The sequence below is a fragment of the Vigna radiata genome, chromosome 2 (assembly GCF_000741045.1).
Source record: "Vigna radiata var. radiata cultivar VC1973A chromosome 2, Vradiata_ver6, whole genome shotgun sequence".
Lineage (NCBI taxonomy): Eukaryota > Viridiplantae > Streptophyta > Magnoliopsida > Fabales > Fabaceae > Vigna > Vigna radiata.
In genome coordinates this window covers 9,794,263-9,813,081 of record NC_028352.1, presented here as the reverse complement: position 1 = coordinate 9,813,081, position 18,819 = coordinate 9,794,263, and the positions used below count along the sequence as shown (strand labels likewise).

At 29.2% G+C, this 18,819-nt stretch overlaps 1 protein-coding gene and 1 long non-coding RNA gene across 2 annotated transcripts; both read right to left on the bottom strand.

Moving 5' to 3' along the window:
- Positions 1 to 829: 829 nt before the first annotated feature.
- LOC106754365 (RING-box protein 1a) lies at positions 830 to 3,763 on the bottom strand. The gene is made up of 5 exons (XM_014636379.2): positions 3,571 to 3,763; positions 3,445 to 3,495; positions 3,302 to 3,361; positions 1,224 to 1,295; positions 830 to 1,131 (listed from the first exon to the last, which is right to left on the bottom strand). Exons 1-5 carry the CDS (start codon positions 3,698 to 3,700, stop codon positions 1,094 to 1,096), a joined length of 351 nt encoding a protein of 116 aa, XP_014491865.1. The 5' UTR covers positions 3,701 to 3,763; the 3' UTR covers positions 830 to 1,093.
- Positions 3,764 to 14,852: 11,089 nt separating this feature from the next.
- On the bottom strand, positions 14,853 to 16,545 carry LOC106755952. Its single transcript, XR_001375429.2, has 3 exons — positions 16,010 to 16,545; positions 15,712 to 15,771; positions 14,853 to 15,297 (listed from the first exon to the last, which is right to left on the bottom strand). It is a non-coding gene; the product is annotated as an uncharacterized LOC106755952 (long non-coding RNA).
- Between the last annotated feature and the right edge of the window lie 2,274 nt (positions 16,546 to 18,819).

Sequence of the window (18,819 nt, the reverse complement as noted above, 5' to 3'; positions counted from 1 at the left end):
ATACATGGACAGGGGACCTAACGAATCTGGTAGCTAGAATACTACAAGATTCGGAGATTCGTAATGTTTAAGAGGTGTCCAACTGTATAGCTGTACTTTGGAACTGCGACTAATTATGTGGCCATGTACGACAATATTTTATTTAGAATATCAAGTATAAAACTTTCTAAGTATATAGATATTTCATATTCTTTTGTACTACAAAATAATTTTAAATTAAAAAATTAATCCACTAATTAATAAAACTAGTAATAATTAATTATTCATCTAAAAGAAAAGGTTGAAAATATAAAAAATGTATCAAACTATTAAAAAAAGTTGAATAAACTAAACTTTTAAAATAAACTATTTTAATACACTTATATTTAAGTTAAACTAGCTTATAAACTAGATTAACTAGTAGGCTAATCAAATAAATTAGCCTAAACACGGAAAGAGTAATCACTTTTGACAACTATTATTTAGAGTAACATCATTACAAATTGGTTCTCATATCAGTTGCTTAAAATAAACAAATAACACTACCCTAATAATTAGATTTATTTCATAATGCACAATTTTCTGGGGAAATTTCAGCCTCAACTTAGGGTCACCCCCCGAGAAAATCGAACATTTTGATTTTGTTTAGTTCTGCATATTTTAATTTACTTTTAAAATCAGAAGACATGGACTCACGTCGAATAATTTCCCAGTTTCTCATTTTTCATTCGATCTTTATTAATATATACTGTTTACAAAATTAAACAATTTGGTACCACACTAAACCACAAGCATAAAACAAACTTTTTTTTTTCTTATCAGTGAGAAAGAAAGGTAGCATTGCATGAGATAAATGAAAAAGCACACCCTAGATACTGAGCCCTTGAAATGTAAAACAGCTCCTTGGGAAACAGTCGACCAAATGAGACCATTATCAAAACATTAAAATAAACTTTACATATACCATCTGTGTATATTAAACTCCATCTGGCAAACTGATTCCTTGAACATAATAAATTCAGTAGACAAGCAAAATAAAATAAGAGAGTTGTAATATTAAAAATATCGGGCAGACAGTACAAATGTCCAAGGAGATCTCAACCGCGTCGGAGTTCTAGTGGCCGTATTTCTGAAACTCCCACTCACTGTTATCTGTACAGGCACAGAAACACAAGTTAGAAGTGCACTTCTTAATCCAAATGGTACCGAAAGAAAAGGAGGATGAAGGATCCACGTCTGCATACCTAGAGGACAAACTTGACGAGTCTTGAGCCATCGACTAATGCAGTGGAAGTGGAAGGCATGGTTACAAACCCCTGTATAAAGTAGCAGTTTGAGTAAATCAGTGCAAACTAAGAAAAATACTAACAACCACAGAAGCCTACATTACTATTCTTTTAAGTCCCAACTAAACTGAAATGCACAACATTTTACTCATGCATTAAGAAATAACCTACACACGGTTATTCCAAAATAAAAAAAGGTGAAGAGTTTTACAACATCGAGATAACCTAGAAATACCAAAACGTTCCTGAAGACAAAGTATATTTTATCCCACAAAAATTGAAGAGTCCAACATAATTTTGTCCATCTCAATGTTATTAACACGTATTTCCATTGTTTTTCATGATGGAACCAAACAATGGAATGGAAGCATCCCTTATTAACTCCTTCACTTCTCTCACTTCCTTTCTTTTCTTTAATAGGAACCCTTTCCGTTTCCTCCTTTGAACCCAAAAGCCTAAAGGTCCTCATAATCATAATATAATAATTCACATTTCTGACTCTTATAGTTTAAACCACAATTCCATGGGTCAAGAAAGTTCGATTAGTTTAGAAGCTGCAAGAACTTGAATAAAAAGGTCTGGCCATATTCTTGCAGGACACCTCATGGTGATTGTCTCATAGACTCGTACTGAGTATAGAATAATCCATGATCTCTATACTCCTAAAAAAATGGAAGGTACACAAACCTTAAATATAACCAAAATACAATATATGATGTGCTTGGCAATAACTGCCAGTATCTCCATTAGTTCTAAAGTGCAGACCAACATATCCCATGGGTTAGATGTTTACTGTTGAACTTTTGGGATACTCAATATCAATATGATTGTTTTTGCAATAAAAAAAGGTTATTTCCTATTCAAATCATAAAGTGCTAGGACATATACGATGGAAACACTATTTTTAATGTTTCTTAAGCAAATTCTGCTTCATTTTGCCTATACATAAGCATATTTTTCATGGCTTATTTTTGTGACCATTTGCGAGAGAGGTGAGAGGAATGCCAATTAGATAAGATGGATATCTAATCAAGTACCCTTAATAGCCATAGCAAAACGAGGCAAAGGAGGTGCCACAAGATTGAGCAGTCAAATTGAAATTAAACGCTAAATTTAATAATCGTGGTTCAATAGTATAAGCAAGATACTGAATTTGCTTCAGTTTAATAGATGGAGAAACATAAAACGGGGAGGAAATAATAAAGGACAATACAGTCTCAATTGATAACGTTAAACAATGAAATATCAAAACATTAACTCAAACTAGCTTGCGTCCACCCTCCTAGAATAAAAAACACCTTTTGTCTCCTCCCTCAAGATCAAGGGCCCAATAACAACCTTGCTTTGAGATAAAGGTTTTGATTCTTCAGTCAAATTATATATTAATGCTTTAGTTTGCCATCTATTAATGATAATACGCCCACTTTGAAAAGCAACAACTTACCCTCTCTTTAAGTAAAAACAAACATCCAACATATTTTCTTGTAGTAGATATTAAAGAACTCCAACTAAAGAATGTTTTATCAATTTTCATTGAAATAACATAGTTAGGATCAATTATCACATCCAAGTTTGGAGCTTGAAAAAGGCATCTCAGAGGGTGGAAAGAGAAAAGTGTATTTAAACAAACTTTGACATTAACTCAGAGTTATATGGAACTACTGAAACTGTTGGGGGTACAGATGAAGCCCCTGTCCCCAATCAAGAGATAGGAGAGTTTTTGTCCCTTACAAAAGGCCAATGTTCCGATAGGATCAATCACTACGTTGGTATTGTTCGTATAACGATAGGATCAATAACTACGTTGGAGGTATTGTTCGTTTTAGATAAAGATATCGAAGGAGGAGGAAGGTGTATTTAAACTGACCTAGCTACTAGAACTATTGGACGTACAAACAATTTTAATTTTAAATTATAATACTCCTACAATCATATCTACCTTCCTCAACCCTAAGGTAAAACAGACAGATGGATATCAAGCATTCTAAAAACCTATTTCAAATCAAATCAGCAATTACAGCTAATCAGAAACATACCCCACGCCACAGTGCATTCTTCGCTAGTTGCGCTGGCCTGGTTGGCTTGGCACTCGATGCCTAAAATCAGGGACCAAAAATTCAAAAGTGGAACGAATCGATTCAAATTGAACAACAGTTTTCGATTGAAAGAACGCGCTTACATAGATCCATGATGTGGTTCCGGCAGATGGCACAGTTATCGACAACGATGTCTGCAAGAAATAAAGAAAAAATAGTGAGAAGAAAAAAACACGGTAAAAATTAGGGTTTAAGGAGAAAACAAATACCCCAAGCCCAGAGTGCGACCGCGTTCCATTTTTTGATCTCGAAGCGCTTGGGTTTCTTGGAAGACGGTCCGGCACTGCTCGATGCCTCGCCGGCCGGAATCATTGGCACGTCGGAATCAAGAGTCGCCATGCCCCTTTCTAACGGTAGGAACTGTTGGTGATTTGTTCAGTGCTTTCTTCAATTGAATCAACAATAGTGTATAAAGGTCTTCTACGTTTCTAACAACTTTTTAATGGATTGGGCTACCGTCTTTATTTACTGGGCTTGTTACGATTGGGCCTCATCCTTCTTTTATTGAAGAACTAGGAGCTTTTTCCCGCACCCCGTACATCCATAACTTTCGTCCTGAATTTTCATATAATTTTCTTTTTCATTTTATTTTTTTTAAATTGTATAATTTGAAAGTAATTTATTTTTTATTTTTGGACTATGTAACCAGAAGTTAAAAATTAATTTCAAACTGCATAATTCAAAAATAAAATAAAAAATAACTTAAGAAATAAATAATTTTTGGATTATGTAATTCAAAAGTTATCTTATTTGGAAAAAAAAAATTACTACTAAATGACACAGATAAGAAGTCATTTTTGGCTTCACATTAAATAATGCTGCGAAAGCTATTTTTTAAAGAAAGTGACGTCCGAATTATATAAACTATTTTTTTATTTATTTTTGGATTGTACAAGCTTAAGAGCTTTCGAATTGTGCAATCTAAAAATTATTTTTTATTTCTCGATTATATAATAAAAAACACAAAATGAAAACTTTATTTTATGTGAAATGCATGAAAAAACTTACGGAGGTGCAAAAAGAAACTGCCCTGAAAAATAAATCTTAGAATATGGGTTCGGGTAGCACAGGTTTTCCTTTATATTCAATTCCACATGAACTGAAGATATTTTAGGAAAAGTACTTTTTTTTAGAATATTTTATTAATAATTATATATACATAATATTAAATTCTGGTAATGAAATTTAAAGTTTGTATTAATATCACCAGCTATTGATTTCGAATTTGAAATATCTCATATATAAATGGACATTAAATACTATAAAAAAAAAATTGTCTCTCACAAAAAAGTTTGTCTCTACCAAAAAGAAATTTTATTGAATTGACTATATTCACAATTTCTTTTACAAATTTTTATTTAAGTAAAGTCAATTTAGGGTATAATGTAGTTTTAAAAATAGAAGTAAATTTGTGTTGTCAAAATAGATTAGAATCCGTAGGTTAATTCGATTTATTATGGATTTGGATTGGGTTGGATTTGAAAAGAATATAATTTTTTTTATGGACTAATTTTCAATCTATTCTATTTAGAACTCGGCTCATTCGGATTGACCCACTCACCCACTTAATTTAATTTAATTATTTATTATTTTATGTTTCAATATTATTAGTTAATACTTTTTTTATTGTATTGTAGATGAAGATAAAGAAGATGTTTCAAAACAGTAAAATATTATGGATTTATCTTGACTCGAATATTATAAATAAATAAATGACAAAAGAATAATTGATATTAGAAACTTATTTCTTTACCTTTTGTGTTTGCTTTTGTATTACATTATGATTATATTATACTTTTTTTTTATTTCGAATTATCTTGAGAGTTTAACATCATTTTAGATAAAATTTGTTTATATTTGAATTAGCAAATATTTGTAATTCTTTTAGATTTAAAAAAAAAACCTTGTAATTAAATAAGTTAGTGAGTCGTTTAACCTACTAATCTATAATAGTTCAAGTCAAATTGACTCAATAAGTAACCAACCGAGTAGGTTAGTAGCATTGATAAACGTTGACAATAAACTAAAAAATCATGTATATGAAATATATTTAATTTTAGTCTACATAATTATTAAAATGATATTAAATTAGTGAAATTGGGTGTGGTTGATTTTTGAAGTGAGAAAACTAGATTTTTGGATTTTGAGTTGCGTGAAAGGAAATAGAAGAAAAGTTGGGAAGGAATAGAATTTGTACTTTAGAAAATGTAAAGTCTGAATTTATGAAGGAAATCATTTATTGTAGGGAAATAAAGTGCACGAAATCCCTTTCTTCATTGAATCCTATTGTAGTTGTTGTATCATGAGTTGAGTAGAATCCACATCCTACCAACGCCTAGACAGAAGAAAGAAGATTTAAATTTCATAATAAATCTTCTACCTACGATATCTGTTTCTATAACAAGGCATTAAAAGAACTGTGAAGCATAAATTTAAGATCATTCAATTAATGTTCATTGCAAAGATTTACTTCTATTAATGAACCTTTCAAATATCAATCTTACGTTGACATTTAACTATTTCTCTTCTTCTCCTTAGTTCTTCTTACATAATCCTCACAAAAATCTCCTACAACTACATTATTCTAGAATTTATAAAAGGTTAGGATTCTAGATTTTTGGTATTTATAATTTGTATATATCATTCATAAAGGAAAAGAAAAAAAACAAAATCTACCATTTTAATATCAAATAATGTAAATGACAAGGCGTAAAATTAAAATTAGAAGTCATTTGTTCTAAATAAGAAAAATAGAGATAATAAAAAATTAAAAAAAAAACATTTTTCTAATATGGTGCTTGATGTTGATCATTTGTATTTTTGTTAGCAACATTTTTTAGATATTTTACATATAAAAAACAATGATAATGGCTAACTTTCCAAACAATAATATAAACATATATTAGCTTAATCAACATTTAAATAAATTTAAATAAGGGTAGGTAAATAGAACTGAATTGTATTGTATTACTAAAATCTGTACTAAACTAAAAAACTAATTTGTCTAAACTGAACTGAACTGTTTTTTGTTTTATCTAAATTGAACTGAACTATACTAAATTGTACTGACCTACAATATAAATTGAGCTGAACTATTAACTATACTAATTTTAAACTAAATGATATTAATTTTAAATTAAATTGTACTAGTTTTTAAATTGAATAATATAACAATACATGTTTTTTTAATTGAAATTTATTTTAATATTTATTTTATTTTATTCATAAGTGTCTTAGAAATTAATTTTTTAATTATTTGATATTATTATTTTCTATTTTATTTATATTTCTTTTATTATTATGTGTGTATGGAAATTATTTTATTTTTTAATTATTTATTTTATTTTAATTTTAATTTTTTATTTATACTAATTTTTGTTATGAATATTATTTTACTTTTATATTTATTTTTTTAATTTTTTATTTATATATTTTGTTTTATATGTGTATATAATTTGTTTTATATTTTTATCTACTTATTTTATTTTAAAATAATTTTTTATTTATATTTATTTTGTTAACTCATAAAATTGTTTTATTAATCAACTATTTATTATTTATATTTTATTGTGTAAAAATTAAACTAATATTTATTAATTATTATAATATAATATAATAAAACTTAATAAATGTTTGTTAATTTTTTTGTCATTTGATATTTCTATAATATTAATTATTTTTGCTATATTATTATTGCTTACCAATGACATCAACAAACCACACTCTTTTTGGAGTTACAGACCTTTCTTCATCTACTTCCAACTCAATCTCCTCATTTTCTTCCTCTTTATTTTCATAATATGAATATGATGTAGTTAATGTTGGTTCAGATACATGAAAAAATTGAGAAAGGGAAAGGATGACTGTGCACTGAAAGTGAACTCTGCATCTCAACCCTACAAAAATTTCCAGCCTATCATATGCATGAGTTGGTATTATGATTTGTTCTTTGTTGTTTTCTCTACTATCATATCAAAAGGTTTGTGTTAAATACATGGATTCAATGAAGAATTAAATCTACTTATAGCTATGTATCATGTTATGTTAATATTATAGTAACATATTACAAATCAACAACAAATTTAAATCAAGTTCTAACATCATGATCAAAATCAAGTTCTGACCACAGGCTTGAAAACAAAAAGGCATATCCAAATAGGTTTTTTATTGGTGATTTTGAGTTTTGTCTATCGTTTTGAGTGTTTCAAGTGTTTCAACTACAAATACGTGATATAGATGAATAACCATTCTATAGTGGTGTTATTTAAACACTAGGATAATAAAAAATTAAATTTTTTTAATCCAAACCAAGAAAATTACAATAATTAAAAATAACTAATATGAAGTAATAAAAAAAATGATATTTAAACATAATTAAGCAATACATACATGCACACACATGCATTTTATTGGCTACAAAACCAACGACAAGTGTAGTCATAGGTAGCAAGTAATAAGTAAATATATCGTTATCTCTCAAGAGATTTGTGTAACATTTCACAACTCTTAATAACTCAATTAAATCACAAAATTCACAAAAATACAAGAAAATCTTTTTGATATTTTATCAAATAGTTGGTGTGCAAGAAAATGTAACATAGATTACTAATAAATCAAGTTATATTCCTAGACATAAGCATTCAATAGACATTCAATTTCAAGTCTAAATTCTAAAGATATTTCCAAACACCTCAAGAATCACAAATCAAGCATGAGAACAATCCACATCAAACTTAAGCATAAAAATTAAATACTAACATGAATTAGAAAAACAAATATCATTAATAACACAAAATTACACAAGAGTTCCATGTTTTTACAACTAATTTCAACAAATAAGAATGACCCTCCATGGTGGAGAACTTAGGGTTCTACAAATTAAAGAAATAAGAAAGAAATAGAAACTAAAGAGAAGATACAAATCCTTTTCCAAGGTTCTTAGTAGTTGCTTCATGCCCCAATTGCACCTCCCTTCACATCAATGCCTCCAACTCGTAGCTCCTCTCCCTTATCAACCCTAAGAAAGGTAAAACAATATGGATGAAGATTGAAGACCCAAAGAAGAGTAAGAGAGTTTCCCAACACCCCAAACAACCTCTGAGGGCCTTTCTCAATCGCCCTAGGTAAAGAGTGAAGTGTGGGAGGAATATGATCCTTTAAGCATGTGAGAAACAAGTTTAAATACCTCGATTTTGACATGTCAACATTTACCCTGCTTAGCACCATATCAGCATCGCTCTACATCATATCAGTTAAAACGTGAAAGGAGTTATTTGTCAACTTATCACTCAACACCATGAACCACCCCTCAACGCTAGCTATGTGGGCTAGGTGGCACTCAACGCCACTTTTGTGTCGCTCAGCGCCAGACTCCTCTATAGCACTGGTTGCTCAATGATTTTACAACACTTGGCACGATTTTGTTCTTGCTCAACACTGATATTTGCTCCAAATTTGATATTTTTTTTGTCCAAAACATGCTCTCTTGAGTTCTTGCTTGTTACCCTCCACCACAAATGTTTCCTATTCACTTATTTAACACAAATAAATATTAGGGCAAAACAAGCATATACTAACTATAACGCATCGCCATGGGATCAAAACAAGGTAAAAATTATGAAGGAGTTGATTTATTCACAAAAATATACACATAAAACACATAAAATCAACTACTATCACAAATATGCATATATTGTTTGTACAAAGGATTTAGATGTAGCATCTCAAATTATATCCCTCATTTGTTTATGAATGGTTAAAATCAACAACCTCTTTATACTGATACACGCTTGACAAATCTAGCAATTCAACATGTTTTGTAATTTTTAAGAAAGCCATTACTTAAGAGACACTTATTAGTTTTGTAATATCAAGTCTTCTTTCATCCAAATAATTTACATAGGAACACCTAATCCTTATTACATAATCACTAGTATTTGCATCATTTCGCCATATTTTATAAATTCTTCACTTATAAATCATACTTCAATCCATATTTGTGGTTTTGTATGATTTTCATTAGGGATTTTACCATCCATGTAAATATCACTTTTTTTAATTAAATACATGACATTATCTCATTTAAGAATATTTGATTTTTGTAGTTGATTAAATGAATACATTTTAATTAACATCTCTTTTATTTTACAAAAGTATTGACAACATTTTCCTTTGGTCCTTAGGCAATAGAAAATGAAGAAACAAGACAAAAAAATTTATAATCAAATATACATCTCAAAATCAACACAAAATGCAATTAATCAACATTTTATAAAATATATAACTTGTAAATTAAAATATATAAACTAATAAACAATTAAAAAGTAATTAATCTTCCCAAATTATTGAACTAAAAATATTCAAAATTTAACTGGCAATTCTCTTTCCTTTTGTATGTATGCATGAGTGTATTGTTAAGATAAGATTGTTTAGAAATTAGACCGTTTAAACAAATTCAGGTTTTGAAATTTAACAAAAGCATTATACGAAATAATGTTATATAGAATAATGTTATATATATATATATATATATATATATATATATATATATATGAAAAAACTATTTTAGAATAAATAGCGTCTAAGAGAAAAACATTTTGTAACATCTGTTTTGATCAAACCTATGAATAACATTTTATAGATTGAATTGTGTGATGAACTAAGTTTAAAATCAATGTTTAAGAAAAGAAAGTGTTTTTTTTTTTAAAATGAACCATCTAATAGATGATATGAGTAAACAAATTAGCGTTTTATGAACAAGAAAGTTTATCTCTCTTATAAAACTGAAATTGAAAGAATTTTTTTTAATACAATATTAACTTATACATCGTTTAACATATGCTTGTTAAACACTACTCTCACAAATAGTCTTTGGAAAAGCATTTAATGGTTTTTTACCATCTGAAGATTATACATGCGATATGCTTATTAAACGATACATTTATTTATGATATGACAAGTGATAACATGTTTTGGACATACAATACAACCTAACGCTTATCAACGTTCAAAATATTTAATGCATGTATAATGAAGTGTTTCATTGCTTGTATAACTTGTTCTTGATATTTTGCATATCACTAAAGCATAAAGACATAATTAGAATCACTGCACCCAAGAAAAATACGTTGTGAGAGATGAAGAATATTCTGGAAATGTTTCCCTTAAAGCCTTTTGTTTTGTCACATTGTACAAGCTCTATTTAAGTTAAAAGGTTATGATAAAACTCTGAACCTCTACAAAGTATACTAAAGTCTGACTTCCCACATAAAGGCTACCTACTCTCCTAAAGTCAACTTCCTTGTCTAATGTTCATCTTTCAAAAGAAGTTAAATATAGATGGAAGCTTGAAGTGAAGACAAGAAGAATAAAATATTGAACTCGTGAACACTAAAACAAGCTTATTGTGCTCATATATCGTTTGAAGTTGTATATTTATTTTAAGAGAAAAACCTTAGCAAATCTTGGATTCCTTGTATTGTTTTTATTCTCTTAGTTCAAAGTTATCAATCTGTATCTTTGTTTATAACACTATTTGTGTTGTAAATTCTAGAGAGAATTAAAATACTTATTTAAACGTGTCGTTCAGGATTGAAACTAGAAATGGTTATAATAGTTGTAAATCAGGAGTGGTTAAAGTCGGACTAGTCGTGTTGACAAAGTGAACCAGGAGTGGTTAGAATACTCGTTATAAACCTAAAAGTAAAACTCGTGTAATTTTTTTAAAGATTAATGAACTCCTTAAGAGTTCTTAAAAAAGAATTGGACATAGCTCACGTTGAGTGAACTAATATAAAAAATGTGTTTATTGTTTTCCTTCTTCAAAAGTTTTCATAAAGTCCTTTTGAAACATTGTCATCTAAACATATCTTTTATTTATTAATTTTTTGAAACCTATTAGATATAATTTACGAAAAGTTTTAAAAATACTATTCACTACCTATAGTGTTTTTCATATATATATATATATATATATATATATATATATATATATATATATATATATATATATATATATATATATATTTTGCATGAGTCGATGAAATATGAAAGGAAGATCATATATATTTGAAATAAGATATTTTGTTAAAGGTTTCACATATAGTATAGATTTAGAAAGATTTAGAAGAACTTTTAATTGACACGAAGACGATGATATTTTTCTCCCTTTAACTGGTGTTTAAATTTATGAAAAAGTAAAGCACATAAATGTTGTTTTTGAAAAACCAAAAAAAGAATTCAAATGTGACTAACATATGGAAGAAGAGATTCATCTTCTTCAACCTTTTTATTACATGTCAGACATTGTATAAACGTAATGTATGTAGTAAAAAAATAGGTATGATAACTTAATAAATGTAATGTATGTAGTAAAAAATAGGTATGATAACTTAATTGAAACATTGCTCAACGTCAAAGACAAGACAATGGATGCATTCATTTAGGAATTATATGAAGGTTTTGAAACAATATATGTAGATTAAATATCTTTTAGAAATTTTTATTGTTGAAATATACATTGCATAAGAAGTTATTAAATTTTGTTTGGAGTATATGTTAAAAGCAAATACTATAAGAGTGTATGTACTCATGGCCAACTTAAAGATGAAGTACGTAAAGCATTATATTTAAGAAAAAAGGTCTTAAAAATATTTTTTAATACTAATAAACACTTATTAAATTAATTATAAAATTATGTTTAAGAAAAAGAAAGTCCCAATTTTTTTTAATATTAATATATTTTTATTTAATTAATTATAACTTTATATTTGATAATGAAATTTAATTAAATTATTATCACTGTATGTTAATTTTTATTGATATTAAAAATGATATTTAATTAAAATCTTTTTTCAAATAAATTATAACTTTGTTTAGGAAAAGGAGAATGATTAATTATATATTTTTATTTTCATGTGAACAATTTTGATTGCAATTTTCTTTTATTATTTCTACGTGACTTTTCATATGTTAATTATATTACTTACCTTTTTGTTTTCTTCTATTTTATGTGGCTTTTCATATGTTAATTATATTAATTACCTTTTTGTTTTCTTCTATCTTTAGAGTTTTTCTTTTAAGGGTTTTGAGAGATTTCTTTTTTTTTTTTTAATTTCATGTTTGCCTCTAAAAATCTTTTTATCCTTTATTATGTCTTTTTTATTTGAGTGATTGCTATTTTTAATCTATTTGTTAAAATTGTATTAAGATTAAAAATGTGTTTTTTTGTCTAGTTTTATTTTCAGCAGTTTTTTATTTATGGGTTTTGAGAGTTCTTTTGCCTATATTGAAATTTTTGTTTGAATTGAATTGTAGAATTATTAGTTAGGATTAATTTTTTTATAAATGAAGATGAAATCTCTAATAAAATAAATAATTAACACTAGTTGAAATTTGAAAATAATGTAAAATTAAATAAAACAAATTACAACAATTTAATAGATAATTTTGTATTAAAAAAACTCGAAAAATACATTTTAAATAATAAAAACTTCATATTTAAATTTGTTTTAACTTTTTTTAAATTCTTGAGTCGTGCCTCAAAGCATATGTTGTAACTATAATATATCCTATTTCATCAAAGTAAATATGAAGATATTACATATTTACTTAGTAAAAAGCAAAGAAAATATGTGACAATGACATGTAAACATATATGTATGTATATAATGACTAACAACGCAATCACAATGACTTCTAATGACATGTAAGCTCAAAAGGGCAAACACATTGACTAACAATGAAATGCAATCACAGACAGTACTTGTTTATAAGAGGAAGAGTGTCCAAAAATAGCTAATGACAAAAACAATAATGGCCAAGCAAACCACGGTGAAAATAGGAGCAATACAGTGTTTCAAGAATCAATAGCAGCAAACCCTAGCTACAAATAAGATATTCTATTGTTTTAGTGAAAAGCTTTCAAAATGACGTACGTACGAAGATGTCTGCTAAATTTATATAATACTCAATTCCTTTTAACTATATATATTGCTTTTAAAAAAAAAACTATATGTTAATTATTACCATAATTCCTAATTTGGAAGCAAAACTAAAATTTATCAATATCTTATTTTTTGATACATTTTTATTTTTTAATTTAAAAAATGATGTGTATAATCATCTTAATCCAATGATGTTAAATTTTTTCACAAGTTAAACAATTATTTTTGTATTTATGTTTACTACAAAAAACAATACACAATACCAACAGACAAAAGTTGTCGATAACAACCAAAATTTGTTGGTAATGCGTTATTTATTACGGTTTATTGATAATCAAATATTCGTCGGCAATTTTATTGTCAGTAACCATTACAGAAGGATATATACTATCGGTAATTACTAAAAGATAATTGTCGTCGATAATTACTGACGACCCATATATGTCGGTATAGGCAGAGTTCAATGCAATTTGTTATCTATATCTCACTTTCATATAATCATCAGACCTATACAAAAACATAGACAATTCATATCCAGACAATCAAGCATATATTCGGATACATTTTTTGTCATAATTCAAATCTAATTTTCCATATATTTTCTACATCATATTGATAGTAGTTTTGTTTAGTATCAATTTGGATACCCTTAACTAGATCATTGGACTCCTCACTACACACTCAATTTGGACTCTTCACTACACTCACTCAATTCTCTTAGAGTAGTTTGTTATAGTTGTAGTCTATGTATAATTGCAGATAAGATCAAGTGAAATTAAATATATCGATGTTTACAGTTTTCTTCACATAGTTAGAGGGTTTACTAATGGGGAAAAAGAAACTAATGCTTATTTGGGTGAACATTGTTAACTCTTTGGCAACCGTACCAAATCGTTTAAAGTAATAAACCGGTAAGACCGGATATGGTTTCCCAAGAGACTCAGTCAACACTTTACTATCATATAATTATCTAACTAACTTAGGCTAAAGAATGGTTCCCTTTTATATGAGTTTTGGTTCAATTAAAGTAACTATAAAACATAAATGATAAAAAGTTATCTTAAGCACTCAAACACTTGGAAATGGTATTAGAAATGAAATGGAATGGTATTGTTGGGGGTAATGTTTTCACCGAATTTACTCTTATGAAAATAAAATCACTTCCTCTTCATTAATATGTCAATGTCAATCTACTAATTTACTCTAACCCCAATCCCTTGGTAGAAAAAGCCTAGACTTCCTTATTAGGCTTCAATCCCTTGGAAAACCTAACAATTAGTTTCGCATTAAGAAATGAGATTTTAAGACAATCAAAGGTCCTAGTTCTTTCCCTAGATGCTATTTCCTTTAGGTGTTTAACCCAAGGCCGGATTTACCCAACATTTCCCAATATTAAGCAACCCTAAAATCAAGTCATGGGTAGCAACTTCACAACAAGCATTAAGAGAAGAAATTAAACACTAACAATCAATGAAAAAAACATATATTCATTCAAAACAAAGTGATTTACAATAAAGTTCAGTGGCTACAACAATCCCCCAACAATAATGAAACTAGCTCTCCATGAATGGAGAGCTCAAGCCTACAACAATGGTGGAAATGGAAGAAAGAAGAGAATCCAAGGAAGAAGATGGATTGTTCTCAGTCCTCCTAGCTCGCCTCCAAGAGCTCCCAAGCAGAGAAAATGCGTCTGGGTAGCAAAAGATACCAAGCCCTCACTTTTCAGCCCTAAATAACTCAGATTTTGCCACATCAGCGACGCCACCGCTCAGGCGGTAGCCCAACGGCAGCCTTCCAGAGAGTAGAGAGCTCAGGCGATAGCCCAGCGACAGCTCAACGACAGGCTTCCAGAGAGTAGAGAGCTCAAGCGGTAGCCCGGCGGCAACTCAGCGACAACATTCCAGAATTCACTTTTTTTGCTGTTTTTCTTGCTTTCTTTGGGTTCCAGTGCCTTCATTTGATACATAGGTTTCTTCCAACTACTGTAAGCACCTAAAGGCAGGGATTAGTGATCAAAATCTTTCATTAAATCTTAAAATGCAACCACTTAACAAACTAAGAGAAAACTACAATTTACAAGGTAAAAGGCCAAGGAAGAGTTGACATTTTCTCTTAATTCATTACTGAAATCATGGTAAAATATGTCCTTATCAAACATATTGATGATTTGGTGGAAAAAGAAAATTTGGATTTGGAAATGTCCTCACCACATAACTTTGCTTTTGGGCTCATCGTCACTCCACTAAAATGTGAAGCTCCATTTCTATCAACTAGCCCAATATCTATGAATAGATATTGATAAATTTCTATATACTATCCCAATATCTAAAAGGTCAAGTGCGACAATTAAATAGAAACCTAGACCTTGAGCACTTAAATACAAACAAAGAATGACTCAAAACTTACCTCGATGGTATGTGAGGCAACTAACAGTTCTCCCTCGACGAAGTGGTAGCATGCACAAACCTTCGACAACAAAAAAAGTCATGAGAAACAAGTTTAGATTGCAATTATAGCTACTACTACTAAAACACATTTAAGTCAAGGCAATCCATTCAACCAATTTCAATTTGACAACAAGCATTATTGCAATAACAGATCTATTACAAACCAATGTGAAATTGGCAACAAGCATCATTGGCAATCCATTAAACCAATTTCAGTACCAAAACAAATAGGCAATATCGATTCAAGACATACTTACTTCTGCTATACCTCCACCGTTATGCAGCGACCACCGTCACCCAACAGTCATGAATCCTCCACCACGAGCAAGCATTGTGATGTGTCTGCCACCGACAACCAGCAACAAGGAATCCTCCACCACTAGCAGCCACCGTGACGCGGTGGCCACCTTCGCACCAACCTTGCGCCATCATCATCGCGCTCACGCCACCACCGTCATGCAAATCACAAGCAGCCTTACAACACCTTCGCGCCACCGCGAAGCCACCCTCGTGCCACTACCATGAAGCCTCACACCACCACCGTGAAGCTGGCACCACCACTGCGTCGTGCAAATTTGGAGCAAGGTCGCGCAACTTGCCTCGAACCACCGTTACTGCCACCGTCACGCCGCTGCATCGCCACCAGCCACAAGCGTCCACCGTTACGCCACCACCTGGGGGTTTCAGATTGGGAGTTGTGGGAGGGTTCTTTTGGAGGAAAACGAAAATGCAGGAGAGGGAAACCATGTTCTAATTTCATAAAGTCGGAGAACTTGCCAATAACCATTGGCCACTAGTAATAATTGTCAACGTTTATTAATGGTATTACCGGTGGATATATCTGTTGGTAGGTAACCAAGTCCATTACCGACGGACAAAAACCTGTCGATTAGTACCCATTCTGCACTTCTCAATAAATCTATTAATAAAAGTGTTTTACCGACATATCATTAATCTTTGGTAATAATATGTCGATAATTACAATAATTCTCTTGCAATAGTTGAATTATGTCAAATCATATAAACAATTCAACTATTGACCTAAAACACAATTTAACACGTAAAAAAAATTAACACAATTGAATTAAGAGATTATATCTATTTATTTTTAAAATTTAAAAACTAAGCTATATCAAAATTTGTGACACGAACTATCTAATTTGATGTTAAAGTTTAGAGTCTAAAAACATATTTATTCTTTTTATACTATTAAAATAACCTAAAAAAATATAATATTTTAAGAAATTTGTAAACAATTTTAAATGTATTGCTGGACAACTAAATTGAAAATTAAATATTTTATAATGTATAATCCTTTCTATAATTAATATAAAAACATTCTAATATTACAAAACTGACCATTTTATTTGTTTTATAAGGATTAGTGTAAAATGTCAATATAAAAAGTTTTTTCATTGGTAGAAAGTTGACTTTGATTAAACTAAAAAACGACAGGAAAAAGTGGTATAGTAAGGGTATGATTCCAATTTAAAGCAGACCTAAGTCAATTAGAATTTCGAGCACAGCTATGACCTAGGGAAAACACAGCATTGAAATTACTTAAAGCAAAACATAAAGTGTAACAATAAATAAAACACAGCATATCTTTAGTTCTTCTATCGTATTCAATGCATTCAAATAACTTCCAAATCCAAGAATCATGAATGAACATGAGTCGTGATTTTGTTGTGAAATATTTTAATTAAATTTATCGAAAAAAAAATGATATTTTGATATCATATTAATTTGACAACACGAAACTTTAAAGAATAATAATACTATGACACATTTTTATATTCATTTCACACATGATATAAAGATAAAATAGTTCAAAAAAATGTAAAATTTAAAAAAAAATAAATAAAAAGTAAATAAAAATAGTGTCAAATTAATATAAAAAATTTAGATGTCTGAGTAATATTTTTCAACTTTGAAAGTAAAATTAACCTGTTTTGACATAATGAAACTTTAACGGAAATAGAGTATATACGACATATATCATAATTATGGCAGCTAAAAGCACTTTACCAATACTATTCTCAGGACTTGTTCTTCTTTTGTCGGCATTTTAAAAAAGAACTCAGTTACTGGTTTTGCTTTTAAAGAGGGTCAATTTTCATACCTGAGTGTCTATGGTGAACCCTAATTAAACCAAAATTTGACATTATTGAAGTTTGAAGAAGAATAAAGAAGAAGAGAAGTTATTAATTACTGTATAATAATAACTGTTATTGGGTTTTATCTGAAGGCAATGATGAGAAATATGGGACTCAATTGTCCCAATCGCTGGGCCATTTACACCTACAGCTACATCTACATGCCCATCCCCGCTGGATACCAATATGGTCTAACATCACCATACCCTACAACTTATGGACCTCCAATTTTCACACAACCTGGGGGAATAAATAAATAATTATATATATTCACCGTATAAAACAAATTTCAGATCATAAATCATACGCCCAACTACCCAAATAAATATATAAAAAACAAAACTTTCCAAATCAAATCATATATATATATATGATAACGATATTTTGACAACATTCATAGATCTCCATACATAGTAAGATATTGTCTGTTTTGAGTCAAGTTTTTACAGTTTTGATTTTGGTACTACTCCAAAAGACCTCTTACCATTGGAGATATCTATGTGTATATAAACCCTTGACCAACCTTTCTTTTATTCTATGTGAGACTTTGTTTGCACTCTAACAATTTTAACATCATATCATTATGTTATTGATTCAAAATTACTTCACAATCAATAATAATAATTATAAACACTATCATGAACCAATCAAATGATCCATAGATGATATATATAAAAAGATATTCTATTAGTATTGGAGAACCTACTTAAGCAATGCAATAGATGGGACATATACCATTTTAAACATTTACATTGCCACACGAATAATCCTATGATATATGTCTTTTAGTTCTTCACTGATTAACGTCATTATGAAAAAAAATTATAGCAAGACCAATTTAGTGCAATTAATTTCAGAGTAAAGAATGGTTGAGTGAATTAATGGAAATGGTTCGTTAAATTATATGGGCG

What these genes read in the sequence shown, in the direction of transcription:
- LOC106754365 (XM_014636379.2), bottom strand. Translation starts at nt 3,700, where the DNA reads ATGGCGACTCTTGATTCCGACGTGCCAATGATTCCGGCCGGCGAGGCA. An exon ending in GGTCGCACTCTGGGCTTGGG is followed by an intron (nt 3,496 to 3,570) that starts GTATTTGTTTTC and finishes TATTTCTTGCAG; the next exon opens with ACATCGTTGTCGATAACTGT. An exon ending in TCGTCAAGTTTGTCCTCTAG is followed by an intron (nt 1,132 to 1,223) that starts GTATGCAGACGT and finishes GTGCCTGTACAG; the next exon opens with ATAACAGTGAGTGGGAGTTT.